Source organism: Aulonocara sp. 'chitande type north' Nkhata Bay, linkage group LG12 (assembly GCF_057382095.1).
Source record: "Aulonocara sp. 'chitande type north' Nkhata Bay isolate Kocher_YH1m ecotype deep benthic linkage group LG12, A_spYH_male_GT1.1, whole genome shotgun sequence".
Taxonomy (NCBI): domain Eukaryota; kingdom Metazoa; phylum Chordata; class Actinopteri; order Cichliformes; family Cichlidae; genus Aulonocara; species Aulonocara sp. 'chitande type north' Nkhata Bay.
In genome coordinates this window covers 27,158,171-27,177,518 of record NC_141355.1, presented here as the reverse complement: position 1 = coordinate 27,177,518, position 19,348 = coordinate 27,158,171, and the positions used below count along the sequence as shown (strand labels likewise).

At 39.7% G+C, this 19,348-nt stretch overlaps 1 protein-coding gene across 2 annotated transcripts in view; it reads left to right on the top strand.

Annotated features, from left to right (window-relative positions):
• Positions 1-19,036, top strand: part of efna5b (ephrin-A5b) — a 106,432-nt gene extending 87,396 nt beyond the window's left edge. The window contains exons 3-5 of one of the 2 annotated variants that reach the window (XM_086314714.1): positions 12,428-12,493; positions 12,854-12,934; positions 14,463-19,035. In XM_086314714.1, the coding sequence (XP_086170840.1) occupies positions 12,428-12,493; positions 12,854-12,934; positions 14,463-14,587 (272 nt within the window). In that variant the 3' untranslated portion in view covers positions 14,588-19,035. Of the gene's footprint in view, positions 1-12,427; positions 12,494-12,853; positions 12,935-14,462 lie in introns of both variants that reach the window. The other variant, XM_086314715.1, reaches the window with a different exon arrangement.
• Positions 19,037-19,348: the final 312 nt, after the last annotated feature.

Here is a 19,348-nt window from a genome sequence, read left to right as displayed (position 1 = left end):
GCTTTGAGGGTGGCATTACAGTGATCCGAGTAGATGCTTTCATGCTCTGCTTTCAGCTAAGCTTTTCACACTGCTCTCGTCAACCACAGAAAACTCTTCCCTAAAATGGCAATGGAATTCATAGGGGAGTTAAATTGAGACAGTCTGAAAGTTATAGCTCTCTTCTCCTGCTTCACAATACTGTATCTTTCAAAAAGGAGTGCCCTGCTCTCTGTATTATATTATTCTTCTGTGTAGCTTGTGTTCGATGTTAAGTTGTCTGCTTCTTGGCATAAGAACTGAGCCTAACTGACTTCATCTGAAGTTGAGGCCCCTGGGAAATGAGCTTTTATCAAAGTAAGGTAATAGGGGAACTGAATGGCACGAGTCCTTCCTCTACAGTAATATATGCACATGGACAGAACATGAGTTATATACTCGTATAGTCACTTTTCTTGGTTAAAGAAAGGTTAAAAAAGAGGTTTCTGTAATTGTCAGCCTGCGGCTTAAATGGAGCTCAGCGCAGCTGTCACAATCCCATGTCCTTTTGTTTTCATCTCCCAAAGATGACTCAGGAGCACAGCTGAACTCTACCTATACACCGCGATCTGTTTTCTAAATTGGCAGGCTTTTATGAAGCAGTTAACCCGACAGCTAACCGACACTTGTGTGCTTTATTCCTTTCACGTGTTTCCTCTTAGGGACTGGAGTAAAAAGAAAAGAAGAAAGGGAGGGAGGGGGAAAAACAACATAACTGTATCTCACTAATGTTTGCTATTGTTTTCGTGCTAAATAGGTGCTGTCAATCTCAAGCTTGTCTATGAAATAATCTTTCCCCGAAGCCTTTCAACAATCAGGTTTTTGGCCATTTATCTGTTAAAAGTAACCAGATTTTCCTTTTCTTTTATAGCCAGTTCAGACTGACACAGACTAAATCAGGAGGGAGGGGGGGGGTCTCCAGACTTGGGAGAGTTGATAGGGGTTAGTGTAGGGTTATAAAATTCATCCACTCCCTCAAGTCTCTTTTTGCAATTTTTTTCCCCATTTCTGTTGAGAGATGCTTGTCCTAAGGGCTGGATTAAATTACACTGCGACCGACAGGGCTTCCATGGAACACATCCATTCTGCTATAGCACGCCATATTTTGTTTAGTGGCCCGCGGCTTCATTGGCTATTGAATGATTTCAGCGTATATACTCACTGGCTAGTGTGGCGGATATTAAAGTCATCTACCATGAAGTCATCTGACATGTGATTTCCCACTGTCATTGTGTTCAGCCTGAATGTCCACAGGAAGCAGGGGAGATGGCTGCTAATGGATTGGACAGTCTCTTTAGGAGACGGGATGTAAAGCTGAAGAAGGGATATGGAGAGAGGGAGAGCTAGTCACATTTTTACATCTTTACAATTCATCTGTGGCAGCTTCTGTCATCATCATCATCATCATCATCATCATCATCATCAGTGTGATCACCGAATCTTCTTAATACACCAGCGCGACAAAAAATGCAACCTTTTCAGATATTCAATTGTAGTAAAAAAATACAAATTTCTAACGCAGGAAAAACTAAAGTGGCAAAATTAAATCGTAACAGTATAACTTAATCGCTGCAATGTTCCCAGGGATTGCATTTTTACCTTAACATACAGTTTTTCCCTTTCTAATACTGAATAAAATACTAAATGCTGCAGTAACTGGGAGTCTCTTTTCTTGTTTGCACATCAGCACCAGGGCATCAGCTGCAATATTTTACAGGCACCTTGAAGTGAAGTCAGCTTTTCAGGCAGATTTCCCTCATGTGCTGTATGCTCGCAAGCCGAGTCTTTATTCAAAAACACTGAACTTTGTCCAGATGCTGGCTGGGTTTTGCCTGCCGTGTGTTTTACAGATAATCCTCTAACTCCATTCAAACGTATGGAGAAAATATTTATTTTCACTTTAACCCTCTGTGTCTAATATTTGGCAAAGTGACACAAATAAGCAATAAAAATAAGCAGGTTTTTTTTAGCTTCAATTCCCTGTGTTACAAACATACCTATCAGCTTATTGGCTGTTTAGACTAATGTGTTTACAAAACCTTTTTGCAATCTAAACAGGAAGAAACACATCCATCCTCCTTAAACCAATCTTGCTTGCAGATGGAGTGTTTGCTCACATTTCGGGAACTACATTGCAAAAATATCCAGTGAATGTGCACTTAAATCTAATAAATAAACCTGGTTTTCTTGGGTTTGTTGTGTTTTAAGTAAACACCTGAAAACATGCATATTCTCAACCATCTTTCCTTCTCACCTTTTCATGAATGGGAATCTTTGAGCACATTCAGTGTGCCTGCCATTTTCACATGAAATCACAAATACTCTTGTATGGTGTGCAGATAAATTCTAGCGCTAGTGTGGATATAACATAACATTTCAGTTTTACAGCTGTTGTTTATTATCATTTATTAATCTCAGTTAGGGCTTACTATGTTGCGCTAAACCCTAGAATGGAAAAAATGGGTTAGTGGACCATGAGCCTGACAAGATGGCATTATTTCTGTAGCAAAGATTGAGTTGGCCAAGAAAGTTGGAGTTTTAATAGCGTTTAGTGCAGCGTTTTCTCTTGGTTTCATTGTTCCAGTGTGTTACTAAGCCTTCTGCAGGAATATTTTCAGTGTTACAGTTGCAGCACTTTGTCAATGTCTAATGCCATCATTCTTATTTAATGAAGTGAATACACGGTTTAGCTCTTTTTAATGATAATGATGATATTACGTCCTATAGTTTCTGAGATGTGAATGCTTATTCAGCTATGAAACAATCTTGCTGATATTTAACTTGACTGTTATTATGATAGGATTTAGCCAACTACCTTGTGACAATATCCAGTCTCATTATTGTTGCTAATGATGAAAAAGAAAGAAAAAGACTGCTGTCAAATTCTGTGCAACCGCGAGTAAACACTAATTAAACTCTGGCTCGTGCTGCATCTTGTTAGGAACACCTAAGTACTGGCTGTGCCAAAATTTTGTGATTTATTTGAAGCATGAAAAAGTTGATTCCTGTGGGGTTCATGTGGAATGTGAACACGCAGTACATCTGGCTTTTTTAGCTAGCTGTTAGTTATCACACTATGGGGAAAATTGGCACCGTTTAATAAAAAAACCCCAAAACAAACAAAACAAAACATCCAAAATTCAAACATGATTTCACTCATTTACTTATATATTTATTCAAATAAATATATATATTTGCCATTTAAAGTGAAAAAACCTGTTATTCTCCATAGTTAGACTGTTGTGTAAATGTATAGTGTGGCATAGCCAACAGAGAAAATCTTAGGCATCATTACCCACTGAAGCTGGCTATGCTGCATAACCGCTCTCAACTGAAATGTCAGTGTGTCCCAAGGCAAAGGTCACTATCCATGAACACACAAGCTGAGGTAAGCAATACTGTGAAAGCGCTCATGTACTTGAGACGTAATAGTTTATCATGCATCCTAGATTAAAAAAAAAAAAATCTGTTCACAATCAATATTCCTCAGATTTGTACTCATTTTGAGTAAGCACAGTCTGTCTCCATACACAACAGAGGCCTTTTATGTAAACGGTGCTGACATACAGTATCAGAATATTAATCTTTTCCTTTCTCTATTAACTTTCTGTAGCCAAATGACCGGAGGGACTAGGGGATGAAAAATTTGCCCTCAGCAACGTGATTGATTTGCTATCTTGTTTGTAGATGACAATTAAGATGTCAAATCATATTCCTGCAGAGAAAACGCCCCTTAATGGTGTTTTCGCCCTGTGAGTTTGATGCAGGTCGAAGGTTGATTTGTTGCATCTCTGATAAAATTAGAGAGAGGAGACAGGGTTCTGCTGTCATCTGCTTCGAGAACAGAAAGCGCTTAATCAACGCTAGCAGGATGGAGGAAATTCACTAAAATAGAGGTCATAATTCTTCATTGTAGTTTGCGTCATCCTGTTTTTCTCCATTTGAGGCAGTTAATTAAAGATGTAAGAAAACAAGAGTCGGTCAGGAGCCTTATCTTGGTGTACAAGTCAACGCAAAACAGAGTTAACAAAGTAAATAATGGTGAACACATTCAGATGCAGGAGGGGGATTATCTCAATGTTGGTCACATAAGCAGTTCAGCAAAATGCAGTATTCTGCAAGTGTCTGCCTCCATGAATGACAGCTGGGATAAGCCTGGACAGCGGGAGCCCTTCTTGGGTCACAGTTCACAGAGCAGTCTTGGTTTAAGTGGAGCCCATCTCGCTGAATGCTGATGCAAGCACAATTTTCTAATATGGACACAATCCACAATCGTGTATCAGAGTGATTTTAATCAAAAAGGGCAGGTATCCAATATCAGCGGCACCTCACCGCAAGCAACGAGCGAGCAGAGTTATGATGTTTATTAGGCAAGATTTGTGAGAAAAAGGAAACTACTTGGAGTAACAATGCAGTGGCAGACCGGTGGTTAAAAAGACATTTTCTTGCCGTTTGACTTGCTTGCCTTCATAGACTGGAACTGCTTCTCACAGAACGCACAATCAATAATATCTTTGTGTCTTATCTTGTGGTTATTACAGAAACGAACAGTCCTTTGGAAAGTCTGTGCATGATATCAAATGAACACTTGTTTAATGCGTTATCAAAACCCAGACTGCGGTGGCGATTATATCCATGCTGTATTACAAAATGAAAAACATTTAGCAAAGTTTCAATCAGTCTCCAGATGCCCGTAGGCTAAAATGCGAAATGCTAATGCAACACAAAGCCAAGACTGATCATAAATAGCGAGCTTAAAAAAACAAGAGAAAACATTTGATATTTATAAGGCTTTTTTACAAAATCTCATAAGACATATTTCAGCTTTTCTGGACTGCTACATGCACACAAAGCTTTAACAGATTCTTCAAGACGTGGACTGTAGCTGTCTCGCGATTGACCATAAATCCCGTGATGCGCCATGATCCTTCAAGCCACTCTGGAGAGGAGAGAGAAGCAGAGACAGAGCAGGAAATGGCAGCCACAGAAAAATGGCATTAATGGCAAAAATGAAATAAAGGCGGGGGTGGCGTATGTGCTCTGTGTTTTTCCGGGGCTATGGAAGACTTGCTAATAATGATAAAGAGTCAACTCAGTTCCATTTGTGGTACAAGGAGGTATCCTGCATATGGACGGGCATCATCCATTCAAATGAAAAATCAGGGCTGTCATTGGCATTCAGAAATAATCTGACAACATGGAGTAACACGACACTTGCACAAATGTATACACACTCATCCACATTTTGCATAAATAAACATGGACAGATACACATAACAGGCACCCGGATCCACACTGTCTGGAATGCATTATTATAATCCTGATAGATGGATATACATTCCACCACTATCTCCCCTGGTTACTATATCAGTTATTGTCTCTCTCTTATATCTAATCCTCTCCTTTGGGTTTAATACAGTACTCCCCACTATAGACACAGACATATAAACGTGGACATGGGAAGGTGTGCTGTCACTAAGCTGTGTGCATTTCAGCCTGTTAGAAGCATAATAGAGTCATATGTTATTAGTTTGAAGCCAGGGCCTTCCACCGAGGGACTTGTTAGAATACTTGCTCAAGTACAAACTCAGTGGGACTGCACGTTTAACAAACTTTACGTAAGAACAGGAGGCAAATCATCGTTCAATAACCTCAGTGAAAAAAATAAATTAAAAAAAGCCACAAATCGCACAACATTTGTCCTATAATCCTTTAAATCTTAATAACAGAGCCACGATTTCCACAATGACCACCAGAACATTTATTAGAAGTCCCAGATTTACAAAGAAGACAGAAGTCGACGGCTTTTCTGCAGGAGTCAGTTCAGATTCAGGGATTTTTTTTTTTTGGGGAGCTTGTACTTAGCAGCTGCCAATGGCACTGCTTTTTTAATTAAGTGTCCTCCCTGTGCCTCTTTGGCACTAGATAAGCTCAGTGTTTTTGCCTCCCAGAATGCATGCCACAGATACAAATGCATAGGTTTGATTATTTGTTCTAAGTGATTAATACATATTTTGAGTATTCAAAAACTAAATTACTACTAATAAGAGACTGTGGAATGATTTGCTCTCCAAAAACATGGTTAACAGTAAAGGGACTGGTTCTTATATGGCACTTTTGCACTCTACTTGAGCACAGGGAGCACTTTATCGAACATGCCTTATTCACACCAGAATTCCCCCCCCACTACACTCTAAGCCTTTTGTACCCAATATTCACACTTTGAATAGAGCAAATAGGGTTCAGTGTCTTACCCAAGATATTTCTGTCAAAGAACGAATTTTAACATTCAACCTGGAGCAGCCAGGAATTGAACAATCAACATTCCAATAAGTAGATTACCCGCTTTACCTCCTGAGCTACAGCCACCCCGAAAACATACATAAATAAATGCTTTTTCTATCTTCTTGTCTACAGTATTTCATGACCGAAGTCCTTCTGGGTGTTCTTGGTGCCTTAATGAAGATACAGATTTCTCAAATATGTTACCTATCTCTATCTGTATATCAAACACATTGGTAAATGTGTCAATTCAATGTGCTGGGTTCTATGGGAAAAAGAATGCCAGGCAGAGCTGAGCTGAAGTTTTGGATTACTATCTCAAAGGCTTAACTCAGTCAAAAAAATATTTTGAAATACCCAATTTAAATTTTTGACAGAATAATGACACATTTTGACTTACAGATGGCTTCTTTTTTTATTTTTTTCCCTAGTCGTGGAAACAAGCCTGCACATGTTTTGGATGAGATCCAATAACGCAAAAATAAACTGGTTTTGGTCATGACAAGCTCACTGGAACTTCAGGCATCCATTTTTTTTTTAAAAATAAATTGAAAACAGTCAATCAGTTAGCTAGCCTGTTGGCCAGACTTGGTTAATAATAGACCATGAGTGAACTCATGGCATACTTGTTGACAGCCCAGAGAAAGCAAGGCGAGATAGAAAAGTCTCTAATCAAGTTATCCGAGTTTGACCGCCCCTAAAGTAGTCATCACAACGCCTGCCAGAAAACAGAGTGGCTGTGAAAAGCCAAGAGATCAGTGGAAAAATAGGGCAGGCGAGGGCTGTGAATCAAAGTGCACACGGCTCCTCTCAACCTATTATGATTCATGCACCTAACAGCCATCTTCAGGAACTGATTATGATTCACAATCCCAAAGTCAAGGACATTCTATCCCTGGCCATTAAACCATTAACAGATATAGTACTGTGCAAAGGTTTTGCTAAAAGCAAATTGGGTTTGCTTAACTCCCACTAAGGCTGCCTCCCTTGCTTCTGTTTCCTCACGTAATCCTAGACTGAAATGATAATGTTGAGCTGAGGGCTCTTTATCGCCACGGTATCTACTGCAGGACTCGTTGCTCAGGATAGTTTTTAACTGCGTGATGCATAAAAACCTAAACATCTATAACCATTGTGTAGCACAGTACAGTGTTAATCTGCAAGCGACTGTGTTTAATTGGTTAATTCTTGTATATTTTTCTCCTTTATTCTTCCGTTGTTACAGTGCACACATTACTGTACTGTACACTCGCGCACACACACACAGAGCCTCACAATTTTGCTCGTTTATTCAGTGGGTGGGTACTTGGCCATAACAATAATATTATGATCCTACGTGAGACACTAAGTGTAGTAATGAACCATTATTATGCACAGACTTATTATTCTGTAACTGCCTTAAAACGCCGAACTCCACCATAGATTAATAAATCATCCATTTTATTGTAATTTGAGTGCAAAGACATGAATCGGTTGATGAAATTGAAGGGTTTTCAGACTTTCAATCACTCGCTTTTCATTTTCAAGACGACAAGAGTAATTTGTAAGAGCGTCATTATGTGGTCTTCCACAAAATTATGATGCTGGATGCACTTTGACAAGGAAATAATTGTATCCTTACACAAGTGCTCTGACATTCAGTAGTGTGAGGAAAGTGTTGCACTGTATAATTAGGCGTTATTGATTGCATCTAACTTCCCCTTCTCAACTTATATTTCTCTCAGTGTTTTCCTCATGGCTTGTGACCTTGTCCCAATTGCACAAGTGGCAAAAGGAATGACTTTGGTGCACTTTTGCCAACGATTGAAATATACAAGGAAGGAGCAAAAGGCCAGCTATCACCAGGGGGAGAAGTTTATGTTCCCTCTGATGCATGAATCCAAACCCTCCTCTTTTACTGCTCCTCAGCTCCCTCATTCCCTCCCATTGTGTGTTCGCTGTAGTAGCATCTGGTTAATGGGCCTCTTCAGTCGATAGTCTCTTCCATCTTCTTACACACACATACAGATTCTGTGTATAAAGGCAAACACACATACGCATTCACATTTTTTTTTTAAAGCCTGTAAATAGATACATTTTTGTCCTTTTAAGTCTGCTGCTTTATAAGATGTGGGAGAATAATTTCTAAGGAACATTTAGCCATTATGTGTATGTCAGTGCATATGGACACTTTATTGAACACGTGTTTCATACAGTCAAGTGTGCGCTGTTGTTTGCAACGAAGAGATTATTCTGAACAATGAAACAGTTCATATTTCTTATTAGAGGGGTCATGCAAGCATTCTCTCTCTAAAAAATTAAATAAATAAAGCAAGTCTCTTGAATTAAAAGTTTTCTTTTGTTTATTTAGTCCAACATTGTTCTTTTTTCAGTGAAAGCTAATAGATGCCACAAGTAATTTCTGGTCTCGGAATAGCAGATTCCTGGGAAGGAGGCTGTATAAAAGAAACATATAGATGCTGGCATATAGTTTTTAGAAAGTGAAGCTTTTCGTTTCTTCTCCCCTGTACACAATTTTATGTAAATTCAGAATCCTGAACTTTTGGACATACACTCTAAGCTTGCATGGGGTAATTCACATGGGTAATCCTACTAAATGAAAGACAAAGCCAACGGGCTGTTTTTCTCCGAGCTTGAAGAATTAGCTAACGAGGAATGCTCGGAGCTGGACACAACATTAGACTTTCCAGTTTAACCCCTCCCATCTAACAAATAAGCAGTGATCTAAGGAATGGAGCGCCATTATTAAAACCAGCTGGAGACTTGACACAGGCTACAGGCACGCTAACATCATGCTATTCATGTTACACGTTCACATGATCCTGTACAAGTCTGTGCAAGGTTTGACTTTTGTAACTGAAACCGAAGGAATGCCTTTCTGCGTAACGCTGTTCTATAAAATGCTGACAGTTTGTTGTGACAGTATGATTAGCTTTGGTGGACATCTGGGCTAAGTATGTTCAGTGGATTTTTGTGTGTGTGTGTGTGTGTGTGTGTGTGTGTGTGTGTGTGTGTGTGTGTGTGTGTGTGTGTGTGGAATTGACCACTACAAACACAGCAAACTTAAACATACGGGTGAAAAGAGGAAACTTTTTCATTAGAAATTAGTTAAAGACTGCCCGACTGCATTAGGCTTTGTGGTTGTGCTGATACTGGCAAACACTCAAATGTTTAAAATGTTCAGTGGTTATGAGAAAAGCTCAGATGACACAGATTTGATGTTTACAAAATGACAAACAAAACTCACCCTGCATTGTTCCCCCTCCCCCCATTTCACCTGCTAGATGATGGATAACCCATATGCTATGTCAATTTTAGCTTCTGTATTTAGATATCTTTGCTTTTAGCTTTCTTTCAAGATATTTATTGGTTATTCGTCATGTCTGGAATGTAATCTTCCAGTGAAAGACATAGGAAATGTGTTTTGTAGATAAAATTTCAGTTACAATAAAGCTTGGCTTGGGCTGTGATTGAAACAATACTGCTCCTAAGCTGCACTGAGCCCACCTGTTTGTTCTTCTGTAATTGGATTCTGCTTCATTCCATTTGCCTTAATGCTGATGCATAATGCAGTGTACTGAGGGAACCGGCCATTACCAGCTAGGGGACAGGGCACGGTGGAGGTAACCCGACCTCCCTCTCACCAATCCCATCTTGGGACATCTAGGGCCTCTGTCCTTCAAAGCAGCCACTTGCTTAGGCTGGATGGATTGATAGTTGGATTGTGGGCCTGAAGGGAGCCAGAATAGCAGGTGTTGATGTTACAGCCTACAAGAACAATAAGCTGGCCCTCAGCAGCTTGTTAATCTAAAATAAGCAGGCACTGGTGTGGACAGTTTGTGCCCAGGTGGCAGAATCCTCATCAAATAGCGAGCATTACGAGCTGCTACTGAAAAGAGAATGCAAAGCCAAAGCTCAGTCTTTACGATGTAGACAAAAATGTACATTTACATGCAGTGCACCCATGATCGGTGCACTCATTTAATCAACTCTTGAAATAATCTAGATGGTCATATTCTATATTCATAATATTAGTCAAGATAACATAAAAATTAATTACTCATGCATTATTTCTATTGCGTAAGAGGCAGATATCATGTTCTAGCCAAGTCGATGAACATCCCAACAGCATGACAGAGATGCCCACATGCGCTTTGCTGTTTTCATCAGGGCCATACTTCTCTCATGATCAGCTGCCTTTGTTAAGTGGCTAGTGTCGATGGCTGTGACTGAACTCTGCCCACAACAGTGATGAAGATAAAACATCTGGAGATGGTGTGCGGCTGTTTGGGCGCATATGTGCGCACACTGAGAATGAGAGGATAAAGAAGTGCAGCAATAAGAAGAGTGACATAAATTGCGTGGGCGCTGGTGTGTGTATGTGACTGAGTGGGTGAGCGACGTCGGCCAAGGTTCATTAGCGTTCATCGGCTGCCTCCACACCGAAATAATAAGGTCCTCTCTTTCTCTTTCTTCCCTTCTGCATCTGCTGAATATGAACTGAGCTGTGAAAAATAGTGTCTGATCTCAGGTCACCTCTCCTGTACAGTGATATATGACGGAGATGCGGGTAACAGTTGATGAAGTGACAACATTAAATTGGTAACGCTGAGGTTAAAAATCAAAAGGGAGCGAGAAATCCTGATGAGCTGCACAGAAGGCGGATGAGTATGCAGCGTGTTTTTGATAAGAAAACTGTCGTCGGGATTTTAGGGTGACTCAGGAGACGAGAGCGTGCAAATGCAAGAAAAGAACGGGTCAGATGAGATGGAAAGTCATTAGAAATAATTCTCTTAATGAAAACATTTCCCGGCTTCAGGGACGGCTCACGGCTTTTTTTCCACCACCTTCAGAAAAAATGGATGCTAGCGCATTCATTGGAGCAATGTGTACAGAGACTGTTTTTTTTTTTTTTTTAATGAAAAATATTCTTCAGATACGGCGGTTTATAGAATAATAAAAAAAAGTTATTTAAGAGGATATGCAGAAGAGGCAGTGAAAGTGCTGGAAAGGGGGAAAAGGAGGAAAGCGATTTTGAAATTGAATCCTGACTTCACTGCATCAGACTGATCCACAGAAAACATAAAATAATGCGAAAAGACACCTTAGTGGACAATATGGTCTCACTGGAGCTGAAGGGGATAATAGAAAGAAGAACTAGTAAATAGCATGAATGTATCGCAATAGTGGCAAAAGCCGACTCTTCTTTTTTCTGCTCTGACCCCAGACAATAAAATTTATTGCTAAACTACTACATGTTATCTTACCATGATGGATGCAGGCAGAACTCACCCACTAGACTTCAGCTGACATGTGTTTGACCCCTATCCTCGTCTACAGGAGACAGCACCTGGTGCCTCAACACAACGCCATTAGTGGTCAACCACACACACACACACACACGTTTGCACACGCTCCCTTTGAGATATTTTTAGGGGATGTGATACAACCACCATGGTAGCTAATGCTGAGAGATTCACACCCCGTGGACTTGACAGGAAGGGATCCATTTCCTGACAGGAACCGCAAACCATCCACACATGTAGCACATACTGTACATCCTCGCTGTGTGAACTTTGCGCTCCTGAAAGAAGATTGATGTGTTTCTATAGGAATACATAGAAATTTGTACATTTAAAGTATCTGCATGAGAGTCTTTAACCAGGTTAAATGATGAGAATTATGTTGATCCCACATTGAGCTAGTGCCAGTTTTTGAATCTCAAAATGGTACAATTAAACTGCGAGCAAAGCACTCCACTTTCCCTAGAGTGATTTCTTCAGCACATCTGTAAATACTTTCCAGCTGTAATCCCACAAGAACCGCAGCTAATGCCATAAAATCCACTTACGAGTCAAAACGAACTATTAAGGTTTGTGTTTTTCTTAATAAATTACCTCACTTCTAGTTGTTGTCTACGGGAAAATAAATATATTCATAACACAATCATTACATTATTATAAGACATGCATGGGGTTAGGTTAATTGGTGATTCTAAATTGGCTGCGGGTGTGAGTGTGAATAGATAAAATACACAGTTGCATTGTTTGTTCATTGTTTACTGTATATATCTGATGCTATATAGTATTGAAAGCACCATCTTTTTACCTGTGTCTATTTTCTCCAGCCTCCACTGTTGCTGAAAATGGGAAAAAAACCTGCTTGAAGCTCAAAGTTTTCGTCCGACCAGCAAGTAAGTGCAACACAGGGCTTTGTAACCGAGCTTCTTGAAGTAGCCGGTTGGAGTGAAAATCAAAGCACTTTATGTCCACTTGTCTGGTTACCTCACTACCTTGAGCTCACTGTTGAACATAGCTCTTTCACTTATCACAGCACTGGTTGATTTGCCAAAAAATAAATAAATTTGAAAACATGAAAATGATGATAGACATTCACGTCAAATAAAATAATCTGAATATCTGAATGTTGCCATGAGCTTTGTTGCTTGAGATGTTTATTTTGAGGGCTTGGGGGTGTTGGGGGCTACAAATGTCACTAACCTATTTGGCACATACCTCTAATGATTTCTCATTCTCCCTATTTTCTGTTATAGACAGCTGTGTGAAAACTATAGGTGTACATGACCGCGTTTTTGATGTAAACGACAAAGTAGACAATACATTAGAACCACGAGGTTAGTATGGCTTCCTGCTTTTTTGATTCACTTCTGTATGAGTTCCAGCTATCTGTATATGTGTACCTTTTTCTGTGCCTCTTTCTTTTATGATGCTGATCTGCCCTTGCCTATCTGTCTGTATAATGCTTCTTTTAAGCTGCTTTTTCTCCAGAATATCAAAGTGGTGTCACGTTACTGCTGCTGCATACATGATGTAAAATGCTGCTCATGTAATATTCCCAGCTGCATGTTGTGGTCAATGCCACAACATGCAATCTTTATGCTTACTAAAATTCTTCTGCCTGTATTTTAACTAAGAACGTCAGTTTTAAAAACCATTAAATAATATGAATGCAGTAGGCACAGCCACACAGTAGCTATACATTTGGCAAATTTTAATCTTTTTCTTTACTCTTGACTGACTTGCTGTTGGCTCTGTAGCACAGCATTGATTATTTTCTGTGCTCAGAACGCACAGCAGTTTTATGTCTTCATATATCAGCCTAACCCAGTCTCTGAACTGAAACACTCCACATCACCCACATGCTGTTGTCTCATTCCCAGCACCAGCTCACCGCAAGGTCTGAAATAACAAAAAGACTACCCCACTGTCTATATTTTTTATTTATATATAGATATATACAGTGATATGATCATTGATCACAAAAAAAGGATTCTGTCATTTGAAAATGAGATCTGCTGCATTCTGAAATGTCTTCACCGTGAAGATAAGATATTATGATACCTAAATGGGACACAAATACACAAGTCCAGGCAGAGCAATACTACATCCTAGGGCATGTTTGATACCCATCTGCTTCTCCCCCCTTTGCCCGTCTTAAAACCCTGCCTGCATCCTCAATGGCTGGCTCTCATCTTGCAAGCTTCTTTTGGCTCATTTCCCTGTTATGCCTTCCAAAGGAGAAACATGAAAACATTAATTCGTCATCTGTTGTCGCCCTGTCTCTGCCCAATTTCTACCGCACACACACAGACACACAAACACAACTTTGTATAGTTATGTAACTGTCCAGTCCTCTGTTCTGTCTATCTGTCCTTTGCTGTGCATGGTTCAGCTCCTTTCCCATGGTGCGGTGGGCACATGGCTGCTCACAGATACTGATGCCACTGCCAGAAAAACACAGGGGGCAGCTCACCTGGGAGATGAATTCAAAAATGTTTCTGACATTGAGAGTAGAAACATTATATAGCAACTGAAGTTCATATGGCAACTCAGACTTTATGGCACAAACCCAAACATCTATGCTTTTCACTAACTGGTGAAAAGTATTATTGGTAAATAAGAAATATTCTCACACTACAAATGTGAATGCACTGCCCAGGACACACACAAAAAAGTCACAGACTCTTGATATTTTCTTGGACCACCTGATGATTGTGACGTTTTTTCTGGCCTGGGAGTGTATTTGAGAATATGTTCACTGAATAAGCTTTTGTGTGTATGATGCACTGTTAAGAGAAATCTGCATGTACCATAGAATTCACTTCTATTTCTTCTTCTTCTTCCTTTCTTTAAATCCTTTAGACGATACCAGCCATGAACCGGCTGAGCCTTCACGAAGTGAAACAAATGATGTGCCACGCCTCCAGAAAACAAGTCCGCTTCTGGCTTCGATGCTGATCTGCTTAGCAGCACTCTCCACTTTATAGCGCCTCCCTCTGTCCCGGAGGTCATTTACACCTAGCGTGGCCTGAACCTGCCCAAGGCTGCAGGGTAGGGGGTGGGATTTGGGTGGATTGCATTTGCTTGTTTGGGCATAAAAGCAGGCTTCTCAAGGAACCCTCTATTTTTTTCAGAAAAAAAAATATTTAAGTGGTCTTTCTCCGTCTGTGAGTGAAAAAAAAAAAAAGTTGATGTTAGAAGCGGGAGAAACAGTTCCCCCCCTTAAACCTTCAACTAAGATGCCAAATCCTGTTTGACACATAGTGATTCTTACTTTCCCGTGACTTTTGACATCCCTTTACATTATGTTTCTGTCATGGCAACGCTGTTTAGACATACACATATACACACACTTTACATAACACACGACATTACAGTGCCGCAGAGTCAAATACAAAAAATATTGACATCAGCATTGAGCAGGAGTAGAGTTGTTATACAGTAGCCAGTTTTACATAGTAGGACAGTGAAGATGCTAGGTCTTAGAAATGACTGTACATACGCAAACAAATAATCCTGAGACCTCTCAAGGAGCCTTTCAGAATATATTTTGATTGTTCTGTTGGGTCATTAAAAGAAAAAAAAAGATTTTTGCATCTCCGTTCGTCTAGAGTTTTTTTCAATTAAGTAAGAAAAGCTAAGAGTTAAAGACGTAAGAAAAGAAGTGTGAAGTTTCAAGCAGAAGCAAGACGATAAACCTGAGCACTGAAAATTAAATGCCCGGTATGCACCTTAGCCCAACAGGTCTTCAGACTATGTTGGTTCAAAGACGGTCTGAAGATTATTTGCCATTCAATCTCAGATTTCCCTTGAAAATAGAGTGTTTGTATATTTTGGATAAGCTACTTAAAAGGTTTAGCGAATCTTTGAGTTAATAAAGGTAAAAACCATGAAAGTCTGCTCAACAAAGCATTGCTCTGGCTAACAAAGCAACTAAATTGAAACTTTCTCACCAGACATTTTTTTTTGTTTCGGCGGATATCAGGATCAAAAATCAATACCTTCTCAAAGTTGATCGTGCAATTTCACAGCAGCGGTCACAGTCATTTTATACAATGTTTACTGAGCTAGGCAGCAATTTGTTCTCTCTATTCAGTTTGAGAATTAGTCAATATTAACACTCCCATAAACATTTGCATCCACAGCCCCCCCACCCCTCTATTGACTGTTAAAAGAATTGTTTGAAAATGATTTGCAGCTTTATTTTTTACATCTCTATAATAATACAGGTTCTAAAACTGTAGGACTTTTGTACTGTGTGACATCAAGCTAAATAAGAAATATGAAAGAAATCGTGGGAAACTGTTTGAAAAGACATTTCCATTATTAGTGCCATATTTTTCCTTGGATCCCTGTCCCATAAGTGTAACCACAGCCTTGACTCATACAGTAGATTTACGTAAAAGTGAGATTTTTTTTAGAGCCAGCTCGTTGCATTAGCTAATGCATAGCTTGTGTTTGCCGTGTGAATAACAACAACAAAATCCATTAAATTCTAGGCAACGCACTGCTTTATTTCGTCTGGCCAGGTTTGTGTTAGCACTTAAATTTAAAGGAATTCGCTGTGACATAATGATATTCAGCTTCCTTCAACTCCCGCTGATGCACATGGTGAGTTAGCATAAAAAGCTTTTATGTTTTTTTTTTTTCCTTTTTCTTTTCAGATTGACTTATTTCTTAGTTTTAAAAGAAGTCTGAACACACAGAAAACGTGCGGCAACTGACTTCCCTTCAGAGCCGGGTTCTTGCACGAGAAACAGGGCACCAATTGGTCTTGAAATATGGATTCAGAAATGTAGAAAAATAGCAAGAAAAGGAGCAAAGGAGCAATTGCATGTCCACCTTCAGCTTCTTGTGTTACTGGCTTAAGTGACTCTTTAATGAGGTTCAAAATGACAGGCATGTGGACCCCATGTTGTGGCAAGGGGAGTTATTTCTGGTATTAAAAATAGATGCTGGAAGGCCTGGGGGGTCTCGGGGGGAGGTAGATTTCCGCCGTGGGGGGTTTTAAAGCACCAATGACCTTGCAGTTTGAGAGAATTGGTGAGTGAAGGAGACAGAATTAAAGTGAGAGAAACACACACACACACAGATGGAAAGACATGAGAAGTAGCTGAAGGTAGTGTGACTAGAGTGCCTAAAAAGTAAAAAATAAAAATCCAAACAAAGTGACAAAAAATAAAAGAATCCATTCAACACTACTGGAACAAACACCTTCTCTGACAAACGTACGTTCAGTAACATTCAGTCTCAAAGGCACATGGTAATGGTTTTGCTTTGTGGATGCCTTTTTCTGTCTTTATTACTAGAAAGACTGCCTTTGCCTTTTGCCATTAGTTTTTTGGGGGGGTTTTGGTAACAATGCTATTACAGTGGAATAGCAGCTCGGCTGTGAGGGGTGACAGGAGACATGCCATTTAATGAGGTACTAATTTTCAGGATAACACCACAGGGAATGAGCACTGCATATGATTCGAAATGGATGCTTGCGAGCAGATTAACAATAGACTTTTATCGGAAACCAGCTTCAATTGTACTCTTATTAATTACTTAATTACCAATGGTATTTGTCATTATTGCTATCATTGTCATGATTTATTCTGTACACACCTTAACCTGGGAAATGAGGATCAACTTATATACTGGATACTGTGTATCCTGAGGTAGTCAACCATAAAACATGTAGTGTTAGGTTAGTATCCGTTTTGTACCTTTCTGGAGGACAAAAGAAAAAAATGAGATACATCATTGTTAAATCTGTATAATTATTATTGTTATGATGATGATGATTATGACTATTATTATTAGGAAAACTTCTTGATGTAAATAGTGTTTGATATTAAAGTATTAATTTGGTTCTTATGTCTTTTCTAAAAAACAAACAAACAAACAAATACCATATTATCTCGGGGTTTTGCGGAGTGTGTACTGTCTTCAAACGATGCATTGTGTGTTTTGATACTCAATGCCTAATGAAACTTTGAGCTAATACACAGTGGAAACCTGTGGGCGCTGAACACGTATCGGTGAACAGCAGGCTGGACTTTAGCCAACAGGAGGCTCATCTCTTACATGTTTCAAACCAGTCACCAACCACCACGTCTTCATGTCAGGATCCTGCCTTGATAAGAAACATTTGGGACTTAATGGGTGGCCTATTTGTACTTTTTTTTGCCTTCAGTGTTTGAAAGCATGTTGGTCAGCTCAAAAATCAGCCATAACTGGACTGTTGGCTTTTTAAAAAGAAGGATCTCACCAGTTTCATTATGTGGCATGCGCATGAACTTGATGACATGTTTAAAAAAAAATCATTTGGAAAAAAAAAAAGTTTTCTTCTGCTGTTATTTTCTTTTCCTTTATGATGTATTAGATTTTCATGTTCATGTTGTGCGATTTCTTTTTTGGTTTTTTTGCATCCCCATTTGAGTGCTGTCATTAAACTGTGTAGTTACGCAAATGTACATAACAAATATCATTTTTGTGAGGTTACAGTGGGGTCAGTCATTTTGTAGTTCAAAAGCAACTTTAAGTTTTTTTTTAATAAGAATGACTCTCTGTATCCATCTACTGAAGTCATCCCATGTAGCTGCACTCTGTCTTCTCTGACTAGTCATTCACTTTCTGCTCTCCCAAGAGGAGGTGTTTGGGAGTGTATACATCGTGTGGATGTTTTTCAGTAAAAAAAAAAAGAAAAGAAAAAAGAAAAGGAAAAAAAAATGTGTGTGACCTGTAAGTTTGGTGTGTGCATGTCTCATTTGCTGTTGCTGCAGTGAATGGGAAGCGGCAACCCTCTTTGGCAGCAAAGAGTGTTTCCCATGCCTTAGCCCTTCAGCCTCTGCCCTGGCAGCCCGGTCTGTGTACAAGACGCTTTCTGCCATTGTGCTTTTACACGGAACAGCTGCTGGCGTCGAAGAGACTACGACGGGGCCCTTCACTTTCTCTCCCTTTTTAACAACCCTAAATCACTTGTCACTACGGTAGACATTGGTCCCGGGCACAGTTCAAGGATTAGCGCACCCCCTTCTACCAATCCAAAACCGGATTGTTAGCGGGGTAAAGCCCATCATCGATCCAGGTTCCGTGGGTTCTCAGCTCGCCTCTTGCTGATGAGCCACTTCTTCATTTTATGTCTCATTCTTCTTGTACTTGTATAACCCCACCCCCCACCGCACCGCACCACCTGCTATCTTTCTTCCTTCACCTCTGAACTCAGCTCCCACTTTGCCATCAGTGGGGAAAGTTTCCAACCTGCTCTTTTACATTATATAAACAAAAATTAAAAATGGACAAAAAATGATCTGTATTTGTATATACACATGTCTGAGCTACTATGAGTACTACAATAAAACACAAATCCATTGCTTTGCTGACTGTGCTACTGTTTTTCTTTTTTTTTTGTAACTCATTTTACAAAGGTGTGGAAACTTAATTTAAACGTACGTGACCATGGTATATTAAGAAGTACTGTATTAGGGTTGTTTATTGCAGTAAACATTCCTACTGTAACTAATAGAGAAAATGAACATACTCCTCTGACACTCGGGCAAAATCATGTCTCATTATGTGCCAAATTGAATGTCATCAGCGTGCGCACACACACTTCTCTTTAGGTTTCTCCCTATCTGTGCCCCTGCCTAGCTGTCTGTGCAGTAAAATCACACTCTGTAAAGACAGGCAAAGAGGAACACCATCCATCAGGATCAGAATAAGACCTTAAACCTCCTTTCACTGCAGTCGGGCACTAATGA